This window comes from Alosa alosa, chromosome 5 (genome assembly GCF_017589495.1).
Source record: "Alosa alosa isolate M-15738 ecotype Scorff River chromosome 5, AALO_Geno_1.1, whole genome shotgun sequence".
In the NCBI taxonomy this organism is placed as follows: Eukaryota; Metazoa; Chordata; class Actinopteri; order Clupeiformes; family Clupeidae; genus Alosa; species Alosa alosa.
Window position 1 is genome coordinate 18,746,543 of NC_063193.1, and position 21,066 is coordinate 18,767,608.

General features: G+C 48.3%; 1 protein-coding gene across 2 annotated transcripts in view; it reads left to right on the top strand.

The window, feature by feature from the left end:
• Nucleotides 1–16,496, top strand: part of LOC125294096 (pikachurin) — a 31,396-nt gene extending 14,900 nt beyond the window's left edge. For both annotated transcript variants that reach the window (XM_048242457.1, XM_048242458.1), the window contains 15 exons: nucleotides 1,219–1,319; nucleotides 1,480–1,580; nucleotides 1,953–2,097; nucleotides 2,461–2,650; nucleotides 4,290–4,415; nucleotides 4,767–5,010; nucleotides 5,308–5,419; nucleotides 12,338–12,454; nucleotides 12,842–13,022; nucleotides 13,409–13,432; nucleotides 13,626–13,704; nucleotides 14,520–14,657; nucleotides 14,957–15,040; nucleotides 15,219–15,322; nucleotides 15,620–16,496. In XM_048242457.1, the coding sequence (XP_048098414.1) occupies nucleotides 1,219–1,319; nucleotides 1,480–1,580; nucleotides 1,953–2,097; nucleotides 2,461–2,650; nucleotides 4,290–4,415; nucleotides 4,767–5,010; nucleotides 5,308–5,419; nucleotides 12,338–12,454; nucleotides 12,842–13,022; nucleotides 13,409–13,432; nucleotides 13,626–13,704; nucleotides 14,520–14,657; nucleotides 14,957–15,040; nucleotides 15,219–15,322; nucleotides 15,620–15,771 (1,898 nt within the window). In that variant the 3' untranslated portion in view covers nucleotides 15,772–16,496. The remainder of the gene's footprint in view (nucleotides 1–1,218; nucleotides 1,320–1,479; nucleotides 1,581–1,952; nucleotides 2,098–2,460; nucleotides 2,651–4,289; nucleotides 4,416–4,766; nucleotides 5,011–5,307; nucleotides 5,420–12,337; nucleotides 12,455–12,841; nucleotides 13,023–13,408; nucleotides 13,433–13,625; nucleotides 13,705–14,519; nucleotides 14,658–14,956; nucleotides 15,041–15,218; nucleotides 15,323–15,619) is intronic.
• The last annotated feature ends 4,570 nt before the right edge of the window (nucleotides 16,497–21,066 follow it).

A 21,066-nucleotide genomic window follows, 5' to 3' on the forward strand; every position in this document is an offset into this window, starting at 1 on the left:
TCATCATTTCCTCTTCCTCACTCACTGCTGATGCTGTCCTCTCTGTTCTGTCAGAGACCATTTGCTGATGTTTTCCCTCCAATTCACCATTTCTCTCTTTGTAGCCTTTTCATGAACCCCTGTGTATGCATGCGGTGCTTGTGCTTGAGGTTGGAGCCTATTTAGAGGGAATAAAAATATATTTTTTATTACCATGTCCTATCTCACAACAGATTTTCTTCAGAACAGGGTTTGTGTATATCAGATTTGTCGCTTAAAACATACTCTTGAGGCATTTTCAGTGATGTTTTGGCAGGATTTGCAATTGGAAATAGCAACATGGCATCACAATAACAGTAGATGGCAAGATTTGTGTCTGCTGATGAATTGGAATCCAAATGTAGGATTTGTTGTGGGTCATGTACGTCTCAATATGTATGCCTGACACGCTTTGTACACACCGATTATGATTGTGAAGGGCACCACCAGAAATGTTTGAGCCGCCTCCCAGTAGTCTCCTTAAAACAACACATTGTAGTTCTTTTACCATAAAGTTACAGCTTCAAACTCATTTTGATGCTAGATGGAGTCTCTGACATTACGGATGTGAGTCCAGAATGCCTGGTATGGCACTATGTAATGTTGCTGTCATGGTTAGGAACATGACTCTTTTCAATCCTTTTAGACAAATTGGGTGGCCCTGTAGTGCTAGATGCTACTAAATCCCAGTATCGTGTTACTTTAAGGAGAGAGGAGTGGCTCATGCATGCGAGCACGGGTTAATGTGAGACTGCGCATCGTTTCAGTTAGCAGACATGGTGGATCCCCTGGGCTCTCACAGTGGTCTATGACTATGTGCTAAATGGCTAGCTGCCGTCTGCTGAATGACAGAAGACTGGACGTGATGGCCTCTGCCATGCCCATGAGAGCCTGTGTTTAGGGATAAATTCACACTGACCTTCCCCTCGAGTGCTGTCTTGTGGAGAAGTGATATTAATGGATTGGAGTGAATGAGTGGACCAACTCACTGGACCAGCAGTGATGGTTGACAGCATACATTTTTTTTTCGCGTGGAGAAATATATGCATGAGGTTCCTGTCCACTACAGCTAGATAAATGGATTTAAATTCCCCTAGAGCCTGACCAAGGATGTACTTGCAGTGACAAATGCAACTAATTAAAGTCTGTCCTGTGTCTGTGTAAAATATGCGAGTCTGTGTCCTGCTTTGTGTGGTGCAGGTGTGATGGTGCAGTTCCCTAAATTTCATGGCTACTCGCACGTGACCTTTGAGCCACTGAAGAACTCTTACCAGACATTTCAGATGACGGTACAGTTTAAGGTAACTCAACTGTTTCCATACATAGTAATAGACCCAGCATCTTTATCTCAGTCAATGCTTTGTTGAATATGTGTATATACAGTAGGTAATTGTCATTGTCAATGTTCATATGCATTTGTGTGTGTGTGTGTGTGTGTGTGTGTGTGTGTGCGTCTGCTAGGCGGAGGCTGAAGATGGACTACTGCTGTACTGTGGGGAGAATGAGCATGGCCGAGGAGACTTCACCTCCCTGGCCTTGGTCCGGGGCAAACTTCACTACAGGTAAGGCAATAGAACCCATCCTCAGCTTTATTCCAAGTCAGGAATATTTCAGCTAGGCTGGCCTTAAACTAAATTGTCCAGTTCACTCTGATGCCACTCAGAAAATGAAGGCACAGCATAGGGCAGTGGTGAGTAATTTGTGCTATTATTCAGTTCCTGGACTTCATGTTGACCACCACTGAGCATGTCCTCTTACTGTAAGTGCTCTAGCTGCGCTCAAATACTCATGGATTATTTACAGTAAGATAATATTTAATTATATAACCATGTACGGTACGTAATTGCAATCCCTTGAGTGGCTGATGTGTATTTAATTATCTAAAAATGTATGTAATGGTTTGAATGGCTGATGCTTGTCTGGTGCCGAGTCAGGTTTAACTGCGGCACGGGCGCGGCCCAGATCATGAGTGAGAGCAGGGTGGTGCTGGGACAGTGGCACACCGTCACCATCTTCAGGGACGGCCTGACCGGCTGGCTCCGCATGGACAACGACACCCCAGTCTCGGGACGATCACCGGTAAGGTCATGCTTAACATCTGTATGGCCATGTAGAAACCACTGTTTAGATGACACTTAATGACCTTGCAAATCTTGACATAAGAAGCTGTGGCCCCTAGAAATGCTTGAGGGCAAATCCAGGCAGTCATTTATTTATTTTCACATTCATATCGCTGATATACTGCAATATTTTGCATTGCAATATGAATATATTTTGGTATGGAAATTTGTCTGCATTCCAATGATATTAACACCATTTTTTTACTTGTATATACATCACAGACTCACAGCAATATATGAGGATAGGACATAGAATAGACATGTATGTGGAACTGCAACTTTCATCACTAAATCCTCTGTGTTCAATTAATTTCACCACCAGGGCCAGTACACCAAGATCACCTTCCGCTCTCCGCTGTACCTGGGCGGGGCGCCCAGCGTCTACTGGCTGGTGAGAGCGGCAGGCACCAACCGCGGCTTCCAGGGCTGCATCCAGTCGCTCAACGTCAACGGCAGGCTGCTGGACCTGCGGCCCTGGCCTCTGGGCAGTGCCCTGAGCGGAGCGGACGTGGGTGAGTCAGTGCCAGCCGCAGATGCCCGGTCGGGGCGGCCGCCACAGACGCCACGCGTGCTTAGCATGCGCTGCACAGCAGCTCTGCTGCCTCCTCTCTTGTCCTCAGAGGCCCTCCGGAATATTCCCCCCGTTGTGCTCAAGAGAGAAATTGCCCTTACCATGTGGTAAACAGTGATTATCAGAGCCCCTGCAAGTGACAAAAAAGGTCTGGAGGAAATCTGGAGGAAAAAAGATTATGAAGGGTATTGAATTAAGTACTTTCCCCCCCTATCTGCCCCAGGCAAACCAAATAATGAATGATCAGCCCTTCAGACAAGTGTGTAGGTGTTTTTGAACTGCTGGGTGGTATAATGCTGATGTTTAAATGTTGACCATCCCTGTGTGTGTGTGTGTGCGCGGCTTTTCAAGACGACTGCAGTCTGAACGATTCTCGAGGTATAAGTATATATACTTTTTTGATCCCGTGAGGGAAATTTGGTCTCTGCATTTATCCCAATTGGTGAATTAGTGAAACACAAACAGCACACAGTGAACACACAGTGAGGTGAAGCACACACTAATCCCGGCACAGTGAGCTGCCTGCTACAACGGGGGGCTCGGGGAGCAGTGAGGGGTTGCTCTCAAGGGCACTTCAGCCGTGGCCCACTGGTCGGGGCTCGAACCGGCAACCCTCCGGTTACAAGTCCAGAGTGCTAACCAGTGGGCCACGGCTGCCCTCAGCATTCACGTTCAGCATGCCAATATTGTGAAGTCCCTACCTGCCACTTGCTGTAGGGAAACAAAGTAAGAGAACAGATCTGCACTTTGGGATTAATACAAGCCAGGTTCGCTGTAATATTTTTTTCATTGGGCTTACAACACATGTACGTAGCACCTACAACTAGTGCAGCATCATTAGGAAAGAGTTTGAGTCTGTAAATTCAAAAGTTATGTGACCCAGTACATCTGTACAAAGAGTACTGACCCTGTCCATTTGTACAAGGAGCATATGGAAGGTTTTCAATGCGGCTACTCATCTTTCCTACAGTATGTCCTCTTTCGTCTTTAAACACACTCGACTTTGAATTCAGCCAACAATCTCGCATCAGGCACACAGAAGAAGGCCATGGAGTGAGACCCATGACCCTAGCCTACCAATACCACATAAACAGAGAGGAATGCTCTCAAGCCCAACTTTACGAATAATCCTATGTTTTAAGAGTGTATTCTATATTGTTGGCTGGCTCTCTTTTGAAATACATTATGAATGCACTTGTTATTTTCAGTCAGAGGTTGTTCAGAGGTTGTTCAGGGTTATGTTCGGATTTATCAGACAATAGATGGCTTTAGAAGTTTGGCATTGGGCAGTCTCAAAGCTTGAAGCTCTGAGGTTTGCAGTTGTTTTTGTTTTTTTGGTTTGAAGAGGGCACATGCTTAGCCACTAGTACCATTCACTTATTTCTGTTTAACAGTAGCTCTCAACAAATGTTGCTATGGATTTGACAGTTGTTGACCTCCATGTTGACCTCCATTCAAAGGATGCATACTTATATATAATGTGTATATGAGTATATGTGAACAACGAAGCCCATATGAATGAGCTAACCAGCAGATCTGTTTTGTTTTCTTGTGTCATTGTTTGGTGTTCTACGTGCCAGGCGAGTGTAGTGATGGTGTGTGCGACAAGGTCACCTGTGCCAACGGCGGGCTGTGCTTCGCCAACCGCGCAGACGACTTCATCTGCCTGTGCCCGCTCGGCTTCCGAGGCCAGCTCTGCGAGGAAAGTGAGTCATGCCAAGCACACACACACACACACACACTAAGACACACAGACACACAGACACACACATACACACACACATATACACACACACACACACACACACACACACACACACACACACATACACACACACACACACACACACAAACACACACACACACAGACACACAGACACACACACACACACACACACACACACACACACACACACACACACACGTAGACACTCTCTCTCTGTCTCTCACACACACATACATCCACACACTCAACTCTGCATCATCTACTACACTACCACACTACTACACTATTATACTGGCCATGAGTCTCCATCACTCTTCTTCTCCTCCTCCAGGTTTCCTGCTGGCTCTGCCCCTCTTCAACGAGACCATGCGCTCGTACGCTAGCGCCCCCTGGCCCCAGTCCTCCCATAGCTACCTCTCCTTCATGGAGTTTGAGATCGTCTTCCAGCCGGCCCGGCCCGACGGCACTCTGCTCTACAGCGACGACTTCGGCAGCCGCGACTTTCTGTCCATCAATCTGGTGGACGGCTCCGTGGAGTTCCGCTTCGACTGTGGCTCTGGGGCAACTGTCATTAGGTGCGGTACTGGTGTTAAAAATCCCTAAATGTCCATGCATGTGCATTTCTAGAAGTAACTGCAGTATGTGACCCCACCATTTGCCCAAATGAATATTTAATGCATTGATGACTACTTTGTTTGTTCATTCTTGTTGGGGGCATTTTTTTTTTTAAATGACCCAATTATATGAACTCATATATATACACAGTAGCAGCATAATCCATTCCCCATGCATTGCCCAATCTATTCACCACAGCTATTTGGAACAGATTGATGGAGCTATCTGGTACTGTTTCTCTGTCATCTCCCACTTAGAAGTGTGGAGGCAATCGACATGGACTCCTGGCACGAGGTGCGTGTGTCGCGCACGGCAAAGAGTGGCATTCTGCAAGTGGACAACCAAAGCCCCAGCGAGGGCAAAGCAGAGGTACCCACCACACTCATTTCACCTGGTCTATCTTCCACCACTGGTGTGCCACGAGGAAAAATTAGGTGTGCCGTGGAATTTTGAGGAACCCAATGCGCTCTCTATACAGGTCCACGAAATAGGCTATAAGGCTATTTTTTAATGTGATGGGGAAGGGGGCTTCTTCATTAAAAAGCTAAGACAACATCTTGTGAGCATATGCCTATTGCTGTGGTCTCAGCTCATGAATACTATGTTTAGAAAAAATATGGCCGTTAGAATAACCACCCCTTGTCAGGGACAGAAGACGACCCAAGAGCGCAAGTTCAAATTCAGAGTCTTTTTATTGAAGGGTTCAGGGGGGAAGAGGAGTGAGAGAAACGTGAGGTCTTGGAGGTTCCGGTTCCAGGGGTGCTAGGAGTGCCAGGGGTGTCAGGGGTTCCAGGGGTTCTCGGGGCTCTGGGGTTTTCCAAGTCTCCGGGGGGTTCCAGTCCAAGGTGCTGAGTGTGTGTGTCCCCCAGTGATCGAGCGGCATCTCGGGCTGAGGGTGGTGACGCGTCGGGGCTCGCTCGTCTGGTGGTCGGAGGCCTGGGGAATCACACACACAACAGCAAGGTGAACAGCAGGCAGTAGTACAGACCAGGGCTAGGCACTAAACGTGGAGAGACAGAAGGCAGATTCGAGTTACCGGGGGGGCTGAAGATAGGAGAGTAATCGAGAAGATCCGGAAGGCGGGTCGGGATAACCGGGGCAGTAGAACAGGGAGGCAGTCAAGAAAGGATCCGAATCACAGGTAGGAGTCAGAGAGTAGACAGGCAGGCAGGTTACTGGTCCAGGTTTGAAGACGATCTGACAGGGCTTGGCTGAAAAACAGGGCTTTATATACTGGGAGAGGTTAGTGGAGAAATGCAGTGCAGCTGGCAGAGTAATTAGAGCAGAGTGGGGCAAGGTGAGGATGGTGACTGGGAAATGCAGCGCAGCTGGCCAGGTAACAAGAGCAGAGCAGGGCGGAGCCAGGTGGAGCTCGTTAGGCAGAGTAGAGAGAGAGTGAGCAGAGTGGCAGAGAATTGAATCAATTAATGTTGTTACCAGGGAGAGAGAATGCTCATGACAGGACCCCCCCCCTAAGGGACGGCCCCAGAAGTCCCAAGAACAACATCATGCCGGGAGGGTGGAGGGGAGCAGGCGGCGGGTCAGAACTCCTCCGAGCGGTCCGAGTGAGCATCCTCATCCTCAGAAGGAGCTGGAGGGTCACAGTCGGGAGACAGGACAGGTACTGAGACAGGATCAGGGTCAGGCACAGGACAGGAAGCCGGGCGGGCAGGACGGCTAGGGACCCCTCTGGGACGGCCCCTACGGATTGCAGGCTGATCAGGATGTAGTCGGTGGAAGTCAGTGATGAGGGTCCGTCCACTACCCTCCTGGCCGGATCCAGGTCCTCTCCTCCGACCATATCCCTCCCAGTCAACGGCAGGTACTGGAGACCCCTACCCCGTCGCCCTAGAGCGGAGCAGCCGCCGGACGGTGAAGACAGGACCGCCATCTAAGAGGCGCTGAGGAGGGCGGGCGGAGCCGCAGGGACCAGGGACTTTCATGGACCGGCTTGACCTTGGAGACGGGAAGGTGGGATGGACCCGCATGGAAGTGGGCAACTGAAGCCGAACCGCCGTTGGACTGATGACTTTCTGCACAGGAAAAGGACCAATGAAGCGAGGGCCAGCTTTGGATTCAACCCGCAGCGGCAGATCCCGGCAGACAGCCAGACCTTCTGACCAACCCGGTAAGTAGCGTGAGCTGGTTCCTGACTTCAGGAGCATAGTGCGCAGCCTGGGCCCAGCGCGGCGGCAGCGGCGGGGCATACAAGAGCAGACGGACAGGTGGCATCCGCTTCCTGGCTGGCAAACAGTGGGGTTGATACCCGTAGACACACTGAAAGGGGAGAGCCCGTGGCGAACTGGTGAGTGAATTATGGGCATATTCCACCCAGAGCAGGTGCTGAGCCCAGGCCCGGGATTTTGGGAGGCCACGCACCTCAGTGCCTTCTCCAGCTCCTGGTTCATGCGTTCAGTTTGGCCGCTTTGACTGTGGGTGGAATCCAGATGATAGGCTGGCGGTGGCCCCAAGGAGATGACAGAACTCCTTCCAAAAGGTTGCTGAGAATTGCGGCCCCGGTCTGACACTATATCCTGGGGTAGGCCATGAATAATGAAACACATGTTCCAGGACCACCTGGGCGGTCTCCTTAGCAGAGGGTAGTTTAGGAAGAGGCACCGGGGGTCATCTTACTAAAGCGGTCAACAATGGTAAGGATGACTGTCCGTCAGGAGGGCGAAGACCCGTAACAAAAGTCCAGTGAAACGTGGGACCAGGGCCGCTTGGGTACGAAAGGGGTTGCAGCAACCCAGCAGGAGGCTGGTTGGGGTCTTGTTTCGCTTACAAAGTGGGACAAGCTCGATGAATTCTTGACATCCCGTCTCATCATCCGCCGCCACCAGAACCGCTGGCGGACCAGATGAAGGGTGCGAGTGATGCCGGATGACAGGCCAGACGGATTTGTGCCCCCACTGGATCACAGGTGACCTGAGATTTGCTGGAACAAACAGACGGTTGGGGCTTGGTGCTTGGGCCTGGCTGGTTCGAAGAGCCTCCATGACCTGCTTCTCGATCTCCCAGGTGAGGGCCGCCACGACAAAGTGGCTGGGAAGAATGGGAGCTGGCATGGCGGTGATCTCGCCCTTCTGAAACATCCGGAAAAGGGTATCAGGTTTGATGTTGCGAGATCCCGGCGGTAGGAGAGCGTGAAATTGAAGCGGGTAAAGAACAGAGACCACCGCTGTTGATCGGAGTTCAGCCTCCTGGCTGTTTGGATATACTCCAGGTTTTTGTGGTCTGTCCACACTACGCATGGTTCCTTTGACCCTCTAACCAGTGCCGCCATTCTTCAAGGGCGAAGCTTGACGGCCAGCAGCTCTCGGGTTTCCAATGTCGTAGTTGCATTCGGGCTGGGGTTAGCCGACGGAGTAGAAGGCACAGGGTGCATCTTGCCATCCCTCGGCTGCTCTCTGAGAAAGCACTGCACCCACTCCCACGCCCGAAGCATCTACCTCCACCACAAACTGCCTTGCTGCATCTGGCATTTGGAGGATGGGAGCGAAGTGAAACGCGGTCTTGAGGCTATTGAAGGCCTTATCAGCAGCTGCTGTCCATTGGTACGGCTGTTTAGTGCTGGTTAGCGCCGTGAGTGGTGCAGCCACTGTGCTATAGTTTCGATGAACCTCCTATAAAAGTTTGCAAAGCCCAGGAACTGTTGCAACTTTTCCTCGAGACTCAGGGACTGGCCAGGACGCGTGACAGCCGACACCTTCGCGGAGATCCATCTGAATGCTGCCCTCTCGTTGATCACATACCCCAGGAATGAAACGGTCTTGGCATGGAACTCGCGACTTCTCTGCCTTCACAAAAGAGAGTTCTCCAGCAGGCGGCGAGGACCAACTGGACATGGTGCGTAGGTTCTGACAGAGTCTTTGAGAATATTAAAATATCGTCAAGGTACACAAAAAACAATGTATTTAGCATGTCCCTGAGGATATCATTCACTAGGGCTTGAAAAACTGCTGGGGCATTGGTGAGGCCAAATGGCATGACGAGGTATTCATAGTGGCCGGTTGGTGTGTTGAACGCGGTCTTCCACTCGCCTCCCCTCTCACCCCACCAGATGGTAGGCATTCGCGAAGGTCCAGCCGTGAACACGGTGGCTCCCTGCAGCAGTTCGGCAGACGAAAAGTAAGGGCAGTGGGTAGCGATTCTTAACCGTGATGTCGTTCAGACCCCGGTAATCTATGCATGGACGAAGAGAACCGTCCTTCTTACCGACGAAGAAGAATCCCGCTCCTGCGGGGGAAGAAGACGGTCTGATTATCCCGGCGGCAAGAGAGTCATTAATGTAGTCTTCCATGGCCTTTCTTTCCGGGGCTGACAGTGAATACAGACGACCCTTGGGAGGTGCTGTGCCAGGCAGGAGATCAATCGCGCAGTCATAGGGTCTGTGTGGGGTAGAGATGTCGCCTTTGGATTTGATGAACACCTCTTTCAGGCTGTGGTAACAGGTCGGAACATTGGATATGTCCTGGGTAGCGCTAGATATTTCCCGGTGAACGGGCAGGGTGGCCCCCCTTAAACAGGTCTGGTGACAACTCCTTCCCCACGCACGGACTGTTCCTGTCTCCCAGTCGATGTGGGGGTTGTGCTGACGGAGCCACGGGTATCCGAGAATGAGTGGTTGGCCAGGTGAGTGTAGGGAGGTGAAACTGGATGGACTCTTGGTGGTTTCCCTGACAGCAGAATTGTCACAGGGGCTGTGATGTGAGTGACCGTGCCCAGATGATGTCCATCCAGGGCTCGTGCAGGAATGGGTTGTGCCAGTTGATGATGGTTCACGTCCAGTTGCCGTGCAAGCTCAGGGTCCATGATGTTTGCTTCGCCCAGAATCCACAAGGGCGCCAACGTATGAGTCGTGGTCGGAAAGCTGAAGGCGAGATGAAGCAGGGTTTTCGGATGGAGGGAGACTGAAGACTTGTTGAGCTCACCCGGATCTCCCCTACACCTGGTGAGCTGCGGCTTTTGCCGGACAGGTGGCGACCACGGTGATTTTCACCACCACAGTAGAGGCAAAGGTTGGAGGTTAGACGGCGCCGACGCTCCTCGGGAGTCAGAGAGGCACGGCCAATCTCCATGGCCTCAGGCTGATTGAGTTGGCCTTGGGACTTGACAGGCAGGGGCTGGACAGAGGAGGTATCGACTGAAAAGCGGATGGCAGGTTGACTGAGACGCCCCCTTCTCCCTCCTCCGGGTCTGTATACGCGGTCACGCGGGCGGCAAGGTCAATGGCGGCATCAAGCATCAGGGGGCGGGTCATGAGAAACAAGCTCGTCTTTGATATAGTCCGCCAAGCTGTGGAGGAAGGCTTGCACCAGTGCCTCTGAGTTAAACGAGCTTTGACTGACCAGGGTACGAAAAGTCAATGGAGAAGTCTGCCACTGTCCGATTGCCCTGACGGATGGTGAGCAGAGCTTGTGACGCCGGCTGTTGGCGAGCCTAGATCAAAGACCTTTAACATCTCCCTCCTCAAAGGCACTGAAGGAGGCACAGGCTGGGGTTTGCCGGGGTCGAATTCGCCCGCCCCCACAAACCAAGCTCGGCCGGGTGAGATGGGTGATGACATACCCCACCTTGCCTCCCTCCGTTGAGAAGGTTCTGGGCTGTAGTGCGAAACTGGATTCTCGCAGCTGCTCAAGAATGGTCTTACTTGCTCTTGGTTTCCATCAAACGTTCCGGGTTCCCAATCTTTGGTTCAGGAGCGTGGGGATCTGGTGGCAGCACACTGCCCGGTGGTACAGGAACAGAAGAACCAGGGGTGGGTGCAGGTGGAGTAGCCGGGTTTGAGAGTAGTTGCAGGGCTTGGGCTAGCAGTTGCTGCTGCAGTTGGAACTGTTGCTGTTGTAGCTGAAACTGTTGCTGCTGCTGTTGAAGCTGTTGCTGTTGCTGCTGGATCTGTTGTTGCTGCTGGTTGGATTGCTGTTGTTGTTGGTTGCCTAGCTGGAGAAGGGAAGCGATGTCGCCAGCCATCCGATTGATGTCTCCCTCAGTGCGTTCCAGTCGCTGTAGGGCAGTCATCTCGGGCTCTTCCTCCATAGTGGTCAGGGAGTGCTGGGTCCATGATGGTCAGATCGTTCTGTCAGGGACAGAAGACGACCCAAGAGCGCAAGTTCAAATTCAGAGTCTTTTTATTGAAGGGTTCAGGGGGGAAGAGGAGTGAGAGAAACGCGGAGGTCTTGGAGGTTCCGGTTCCAGGGGTGCTAGGAGTGCCAGGGGTGTCAGGGTTCCAGGGGTTCTCGGGCTTTGGGGTTTTCCAAGTCTCCGGGGTTCCAGTCCAAGGTGCTGAGTGTGTGTCCCCAGTGATCGAAGCGGCGCCTCGGGGCTGAGGGTGGTGACGCTGGCCGGGCCTCGCTTGCCTGGTGGTCGGAGGCCTGGGGAATCACACACACAACAGCAAGGTGAACAGCAGGCAGTAGTACAGACCAGGGCTAGGCACTAAACGTGGAGAGACAGAAGGCAGATTCGAAGTTACCGGGGGGGCTGAAGATCGGAGAGTAATCGAGAAGATCCGGAAGGCGGGTCGGGATAACCGGGGCAGTAGAACATGGAGGCAGTCAAGAAAGGATCCGAATCAGAGATAGGAGTCAGAGAGTAGACAGGCAGGCAGGTTACTGGTCCAGGTTTGAAGACGATCTGACAGGGCTTGGCTGAAAAACAGGGCTTTATATACTGGGAGAGGTTAGTGGAGAAATGCAGTGCAGCTGGCAGAGTAATTAGAGCAGAGTGGGGCAAGGTGAGGATGGTGACTGGGAAATGCAGGCGCAGCTGGCCAGGTAACAAGAGCAGAGCAGGGCGGAGCCAGGTGGAGCTCAAGTAGGCAGAGTAGAGAGAGAGTGAGCAGAGTGGCAGAGAATTGAATCAATTAAGGTTGTTACCAGGGAGAGAGAATGCTCATGACACCCCTGCCTATGTAATGTGTGTGACATAACGTTACTTTATTATCAGTAACCATAAAGATGGTGTTCCTTGGCGTTTTGGTTTGTGCCTTAGCCCCAAAACCTCTGGTATAGTATAGTATAGTATAGTATAGTATAGTATAGTATAGTATAGTATAATATAGTGTAGGATAGTATGGCATAGTAACTGAACTCAACATTTCTCTGGGTAGTATACTATTAATAATTTTCCTGCTCATATTCACACTTAAACAGTACATCACACAGTTGCCTGCTAACACTGGGCACAAACGTAGGGGGTCACTGTGGGGTGAGAGGCTGCTGTTCTCTGTAATGAGTGCCAGTGGCCCTGTGGACTCAGTGCTGGCCTCTCTGTCACCCCCTGCAGGGCGCCTTCACTCAGATCAAGTGCAGCTCTCCTCTCTACATTGGAGGCGTCCCGGACTACGCCACCACCAAGAGCAGCGCGGCTGTCCGACGGCCCTTCAGTGGCACCATTCAGAAGGTACAGCACTGCACCACATCACCTCGCCCCACAGGAGCGTGTTAGGAGAGGTTAGAATGGATGGGAAAACCTGGCTTCTGCCTTTAACTGGCCAGTGGCAAAAAAAAACTGGAGAGTAGACAATGTTTGGAGATTAAATGGCTCCGTTATATTATAAAATATTATGAGTTAGAGCACATGATGTAATGGAAAGCCGTCCACGTACGCAAAAAGCAAGACTAAATGTCAGAGTAAAAGTTATTTTTTGCATGAATATAAAATATGGTTCTATTGCTCCTGCTGCTCTTCTCTCTCTCTCTGTGTCTTTTTGCTTGATCTGTTTCCTAATTGCATTGTCCCTCATGCAGTTTCTGTCCCACTCATGTTTTCTCCTCCATGTGTCATTAGATCGTGCTAAATGACCGCAACATACCACTGACCAAGGACTTTGCGTTTGGTGTGAACATAGAGAACGCGGCCCACCCATGCATGCACAGCCCCTGTGCCAATGGCGGGACGTGCCAGCCTAAGTGGGACAGCTATGAGTGTGACTGTGCTCTGGGCTACGATGGCAAACACTGTCAGAAGGGTGAGAGGAGCTCCTGTTTAATAACTATGAAAAGAGGTCCGCACAGGACTAAGTGTGCAGACTTCTTTTTTTAGTAGATTTTGGATGCACCTTGGACCAGGAATGTGCACATTGATGTTTTTAAGGGTTCTTTGCATGCACTAGCCTGTCCTTAATGTTTGTCATTATTTGACTTATTATATTTAAAGAGTATTTACAGAAACTGTTTTGTTACATTAGCACTCATTAGCTGGCTTTTTCTTCATATATAATTTATGTCAGTGTCACATTTTTAAGGATATGGATAAAGAAATAGGCTGTTCTGCTCAACTGTTTCACTGTTCGCTCCATTAACACTGCTTTCCTACTAAACTTGTCTGTCTCTGTTTTTTGCTTTCGATGAGCAGAATGTGGGAATTATTGCTTGAACAGTAAGTCTTAACTCTGTCACTGTTTGGCTTTGTGCTTGGCTGTAGTGGCTATGTATTGTTTATCTCCACTGGTTTTCGTCAAACAAAAGAGGTCCTATTGCAACTGTGTTCGTGTTCTGTTGTAAGGCTTTTCAAGGCTGCCACCTAGTGGACATTTCTGGTAATCACAACTCTATCCATTTTTCCCCCCCAGCTGTAACTGAGCCAATTGAAATACCCCAGTTCACAGGCCGCAGCTATCTGACCTACGACAGCCGGGAAATCTTAAAAAGGTAACTCCCCCTCGCATTAGAGCTGAAATCCTCTTTTCACTGCAACCAATTTTCCTGCTTACTCTGTAAAGGACAACAGACTCTCTATCACGCACAACTGCTTGCACGATCCCAACCCTGTCCACGCAGAGAGACATCAGTTTTGACTCAGACAACAAGTGGTAGGTCGTTATAAAAGCCTTCATCTGGCACATCCATGACGTACTGTACGTCGCCACCTTAGGACAGTTCCAGTGTATCATCCTAGGCCGGGGCCCTTTGTCAGGCTTTTGTCCACTTAAATACACTACGAGTGTGAGGCTGTATGGCGGAAGGGACGACAGTTGCAGCTGCTGCACTCGTGGAGTTCTGCCCAGGGTCACATCCTGTTCAAAAGCATCTGTGTCACAGTGGACTGATGCAAAGAGGCAAGCCCCCCCCCCCCCTTTCCCATCACACCATCATCTAAATAAGGGCATCTCTCTCTCTCTCTCTCTCTCTCTCTTTCTCTCTCTCTCTCTAAATCTTTCTCTCTCTCTCTCTCTCTTTCTCTCTCTTTTAATCTCTATCTCTCTTTCTCTCTCTCTCTCTTTCTCTTTCTCTCTCTAATATTTCCTATCTATATATATATAACTATATATATATATCTCTTATATATCTCTCTATATAATATATATATATATTCTATAACTTTCTATATATCTCTATATATATATATATATATCTCTCTCTCTCCTCTTTCTCTCTCTTTTCTCTCCCCCGTTGTGTCTCTGTGGGTGCATTTGCGAGCATGACTGCTGCTGACATCTGTGTTGTGTGTGTGCTTGGGACCCCAGGGTGTCTGGTGTCAGGACCAATATGTTCATGCGCTTTAAGAGCACGTCCAAAGACGGCCTGCTGCTGTGGCGCGGGGACATGAGGCCCAACAGCGACTACCTGGCCCTGGGCCTGCAGGACGGAGCTCTGGTCTTCAGGTGAGCGGTCGGCCTCTTTCTTATGGTCATTCACAGCACGTAATGCATCATTCTGGAGACAAATGAAAGTAGTTAGACCAGATGCTGCTCCAAAACAAATGTAATGTTTTTGCATCAATTTAGTTTTTGAGCAGCATCTAGTGTGTGTGTGTGTGTGTGTGTGTGTGTATGTGTGTGTGGGGGGGGGGGGGATTCAAAGATAATTTCTGACTTCACTGGTTGTTTTGGTTGTCACTGTTTTTGTGTTTCCTTTTCAATTAGGTTACCATTCCATTTCATTTTCGTTGTTTTCTTCACAGTTATAACCTCGGCAGTGGTCCAACATCTGTTGTCCTCAACGGAACCTTCCATGATGGTAGATGGCACAGAGTAAAAGCAGTCAGGTGGGTCTTTATTGATTTATGAAATAGTATGTTTTGTTGATTATGCGGTTTAAAAAAACCTGTGTTTTAAAGTGTTGTCATTCCCTTTTCATTTGAGCATTGCTGTACTACTATAATTTAAGCTACAGAAGAAATCATGTGTGCTGTCAGAGACTGACACTGTTTTTGACACTTGTAGGGATGCTCAATTTGGAAAACTGACAGTGGACGACTACGGCGCTAAAACTGGGAGGTCTCCGGGTAAAATGAGGCAGCTCAATATCAACGGGATCTTATATGTCGGTATGTCACGCAGTCATGCAATACATAATCATAGTAATGGGGCAAAGACCTCAAAGATGAAGGTTGACGTGGAGAGTCATGATGTCATTTTTGTATTTAAAAGTGACAAAGCACGTGAATTGTGAGGCTTTGTGCATCCATGTAGTACAGTACTGTACTGTACAATCCAGTTTAATTGTGTCTATTTGATCAGAATGAGGGTCATGATAAATGTGGGTTATTATGGTGGCATGGAACTGAAGATGATTGGAGGCATTGGAGGGAGGATGATGGTGTTCATGCTTGTTGTCGACACAGGGGGGATGAAGGAGATCGCGCTACACACCAACAGACAGTACATGCGTGGGCTGGTGGGCTGCGTGTCACACTTTACCCTCTCCACCGACTACCACATGGCCCTGGTGGAGGACGCCACCGATGGGAAGAACATCAACACCTGCACCAACTGAGAGCGGCTCCGACGTCCATCCCACCCACACACTCTCACCACACCAGTGGGAAAGCCAGAGGCGCTGTGCCGACGCTGCCATCCAAAAAAAACCTAGGGCCAAAACCACATACAAACAAACTAGCATTCAGCACAGGATCAGCTGAAGCATTCACTGCCTCCTCTTACAGAAGAGAAATCAGAACTATGAGGAACGGTTTCTTGGGATGTATTATATTTATGTTGATTAATTTATTTTTTGTATGTATGTAATAACTTAAGAAAAAGGGAGAAACATGTTGAAATGTAGCGATGTTTCTGGAGGGAAAACGATGTAGACATGAGAGATAGGTGAGAGAAGTCTGTGGAATGGTCATTCTAGAATTTTCTTTTCTTTTATACAAATGGAATTCTCTGAATGCAACAGTCTTTGTGTTTTAGATCCCTGTTCTTTTCTCTGTATCTGTTTCAAAGTCTTCATTGTTAAGTGTTCATAGGCTAACAGCTGTGGAAATGAAAGGATATCTCATGACCACAAAGCTATCATTTCTTTACCCTCCCTTGTGTGATGTTTCTGTTCTCAGTGTAATAATATTATTATAATTATAACAAGATTTTCCACTTTTTTATTGAGTGTTGAATTTGCAAATTTTTTTTGGTAGAGAACTATCTTTATTTGTGGGAGCTAATTATCCCTGTTTTCATTGTCTGCCTTGCCACTGGAAAAAGCCTGTTTTTCTCTGCCAGAGAACGTGGCTTGTGTTCAAAAATGAATTACTTCCTCTCATCACAAGGTTTTGTGGTTTATTTTGTTTTGTGATACAGGGAGCAGCCTCCTTAGCAAATCAATCTATTACAAGCCAGTGTAGAAACAATGTGTCAGCTGAAGACACATAACCACTCAAACCAGCTATGCCTCTGTAAGCACGGAAAGCATTTACTAACTCCTGAAGACTGTGAGAAAGTCTGCGTAGTGCTCCGCATATCAGGATTGGTCGGTTGGCCACCCGTATGTTAATTCAAAGTGAATGGGCCACGCTGTAGTTTCCTCTATAATATCAGGAGCACAGGTCGATAAGTACAGTCTATCCATGCCCACGACCCAGTGGGCCTGCAGCACAGAGGGCTTCCGCTCACACGCAATAACCAGCAACAGCAACACCCAGGGCATGGAGGCACAGGGCAGTCCAATACAATCTCTCAACATGCCATCTAAAACCCTCACCTTGCCATCTAAAACCCTCACCCCATGATGTGCATTTGGCATGCACTGAGACATGGGGTCATATTCCAGGTGGCGAACTGTTATGCCAGTGATAACCTTGATAACTGATTGATTGGGTCAGGCTTCAGAGACTTGGAAGTCCACAAACCCCACAGCCGTGTGCACAGTTGCACATTTGTTGTTCGATCATTTGCACATCAGTTGGGAGATCGTTCTGCACAAGAGAGCCGTGGGATGATGTCTGTCTGCTGTTAAAATGCCTGGCTGATAAACTGCAGTGCTGAATCACAGATCTCAGCTGTGGATAATCTTTGTGTAATACCAAGGTGCTGTCATGACGTCATTCTTTTAGTCATGACAGGACGGGGTTTGCATTGTTGGGCAAAAGATTAACTGGAGTGAAGGATCAGTTTGTAATCACAACTATTTGTCCGACCTAAAAATGCATGCAACCTGACCTGAAACAAGAATAATCCCAAGAAGCAAAAGATTAAGAGAATGCTGAACTATGTTTTCTTTGTGAGTAGCAAAAGCATACTAAGCTTATATTTCATCATTATTGAAGTGAGTTCTGGTGGCATCAAAGCGTGCAGACCATTCCCATTGGAATAAGAACTTGGCAAGCTTTCTGCAAAGACATTTTTTTCTTGGAAAATCTGTCCTGCGGAAAACCAATAAACTAATGAAAGATTAAGAGCACATACTAACATAGGCCTACAGTAGAGGCAGGCTAGCTGTCACATCACACGTGGGATTTGTTTGAGGGAGAAAGAAGAGGAGAAAGAGGAAAGGCTATGACATACTAAAAGATTTAAATCAATGTGAAAATTATTTTTTCAATTGAAGTTTTTTTTCCCATGCAGTTGCCCACCAAATCAGATGATTTTTTTTGTGACATGCACAAGGTTTAATGTAGTAGCGTAGTGCAGTGAACTGCTTGAAATTTGCCATGAAATAATGTTTCATTTGCAGCAGTTGCACACGTTACAGTGTGACTGCCTCTCCTTAATTGGTCTTACATAATTGGGCGTAGTGCTCTGGGTCATTGTTCTTTCCAGAAGGGTGTTTTTATTGGATGCATTAAATATTCAGACTCAGCCCAATGTGTTGAATGCAGTGACAACTTGATTATGCACGCTTGTCTCTTAGCTGATGGGCCCCCCCTTATGAGCTGGGCTCTGCTCATGGTTACTTCCTGGTAAAAGGGAGTTTAGTTCTGGCTACTGTAGCTATAGTGCTTTCTTGGTCGGGGTCAGGCTCAGGTTCTGTAAAGTGCCTTGTCACAATTTCAGTGTATATTGGCACTATAGAAATGAACAAAATTGAAAATAGAATCTCTCTCTTCTCTCTCTCTCTCTCTCTCTCTCTCTCTCTCTCATACACACACACACACACACACACACACACACACACACACACACACAGTGTAACCCGCTTACTTCTGTCATGCCACTGTGCACAGTTGAATGGTTATGTCAATTTAGTTCAATTTCCTTGCAAAAGTACTAGGTGCTTTTACAGTAATAGAAGACTTCTGTTAAAAATCTAAAAACCTCCCAACCCAACAGCCTCCCTTGTGTAGATCTTATAGCCAGTCAATACAATTAATGGGATTATATCTTTTTTTCTATGCCATGGCGTTCTCCTTGCATCTTAAAACAACATGAAGGGATTAGACTAAATCAGGGATAATCCCTCATGTTCAAACCTCATATTCACCCGACGGAGACTCACCACTGGCTCTCAGGAGAGACATGTGTAATGTTAGCTAAAAGAAACGCCATTAGAAGGGAATTATAGACATCATCAGGTTTTCAAACATTTCTGAAATATTGTTTGACATTTTGTTTAGATAGTGTTTGCTAATGGAATTCAGTTCAATAATTTAAATTCCAGCTTGATGTTGCTGACATCTTGCACATTTATTTTTTAGTCAGAAACAACTTTGCCAATTGTTTTGTTTTTATGGTGCGCATTTTGGGTTTGTGTTATGGTGCATATTAATGATATCATGAGGTTATTTTATACCTTTCATATTCCACATAAAGCTGGCATGATGCTGATTCTTAGAAACAGACCCCTTTAGAGTATTAGGCATCTACAAAAACATTCCTGGAAAGACTTAGAACTGCCAACTATAAGGTCTCCCCAATCATGTGTTACAAATCAAAAACCAGATTTGGAGGGCAAATCTGCAGACTCATTTTTATAAACATCAGGGTAGAATATCCAACATCCAAACAAATCTCATTCAATTCTGAACACAGCACAAATGTGCAAATATCTGCTTTTGTATTTTGAAGAAAGACTGGAATATTTGCATCACAAATTTAAATCTTAATCCCATCATGATGCCCTTTAAACATGGGTTCTAAAAAGCTTGGTGAAGTAGTCTAGTTGTAGGCTAAACAGTAGAGCATGTCTTTGCAATCAATGGGCATCGGTTTTCTTTAGTACATATGACCTTAAAGCCCTCATTGTTGTTGGGTCAATAAATCCCATTGTGAATCACTGATGTGGACACTGGTAAATGTTCCATGATCCAAGTGAGGTCTAGACAATGCAGTTGGCCTATGCTCTGAAGCAGGGCTGCTCTATGCTCCGACTAGCAGTGTGTGTATCTCTCTCTCTCTCTCTCTCTCTCTCTCTCTCTCTCTCTCTCTCTCTCTCTCTCTCTCTCTCTTCTCTCTTCTCTATCTCCCTCTAGTGCAGTGTTTCTCCAGAGTCCAGACTTTGTGGTCAGAAGCCATCAAAGTGATGTTCACAGGATTATAACTGACCGCACGTCCATTATGAGGAGGGGAGGGTGGGTTGGGGTGGGGGGTGGGGTGGGTGTAGCAGGAGGGCGGACGGGCAGGCAGGGAGATGGGGAGGCGGGGAGGCCGTTAGGAGATTAGAGAGATGAAAGTCCTCCTCTCTGGAGCGTGGTCGACACACTGCTGACACGGTCCAGGCTCTCTTCACCGGGACACTGGACACATTCACAGAGCACCATCCTCTCCCCTCCTACCCGTAACACAACCACCATCCCACCCAATCACACACACACACACACACACACACACACACACACCCTCCTACCCCTCACTTAGTGACTCAGTAACACTGAACGAGGCCCCCAGAGAAGGGAAGGGAAGGGGGTTGCTTCCATGGAGAGTGGAGAACACCCTCGTGCTGAGCTACTGACACTCTGGTCTCCTCTCTCTCGTCTCCTGATTGAGTGATTGAACATAATGGCACAGAGAGAATTTACATGGCACGGCTTGTCTTGTCCATGGTGTTAGCTGATGGCTGTTTCCTCCCTCTTTGGCTGATGTGATAAATTGGTTAGATAGTGAGAGATGTTGTCATCAGCAGAGACAAAGATGCAGAGTTGGTGGCAATCAAGGGTGCCAAAGATTCTAGAGCGCTCCGCTCTAAGATCTTTGCTTGTTGCCATCAGAATATGTGTCACAGGGCACAGATAAGCTATGCGTATATAAAGAATAAAGACAAGTACAAGCACACACACACACACACACACACACACACACACACACACACACACACACACACACACACACACACACACACACACACACACACACACACACACACACACACACACACACACCTGATTAATGCCTCTCATGTCAAAAGTTATAACATCATCTTAATCTTGCCATTCCTCTGGCGCCTACTGTAAAAAAGTGTGTGTGTGTGTGTGTGTGTGGGGTGAGAGAGTTATGGTGTGTGTGTGTGTGTGTGTGTGTGGGTGTGTGTGTGTGTGTGGGGGGGTGTGTGTGTGGGGGGTATGTGTGGGGGTGTCTGGTGTCTGATGAGAGCAGTGGAGTGCCATGTAACACATGGACGAGGGAGGCGAGCGCACATGGATCACAGTTGCATGCAAGTAGGTCGCCCGCAGTCTGTCTCTGGCCCGCTGGTGGACATCATGACTCTTACATAAGCCTTCAGAGTCAAGCGACACATGTTGCAGTGTGGGTGGAGTGGGCAGGCAGGAAAAGAGAGAGAGGGAGAGAGACCGAGAGAGAGAGAGAGAGTGAGGTGGGGGGGCAGGGAGAGAGAGACAGAGATCAGATTGCTGCCCTGAGA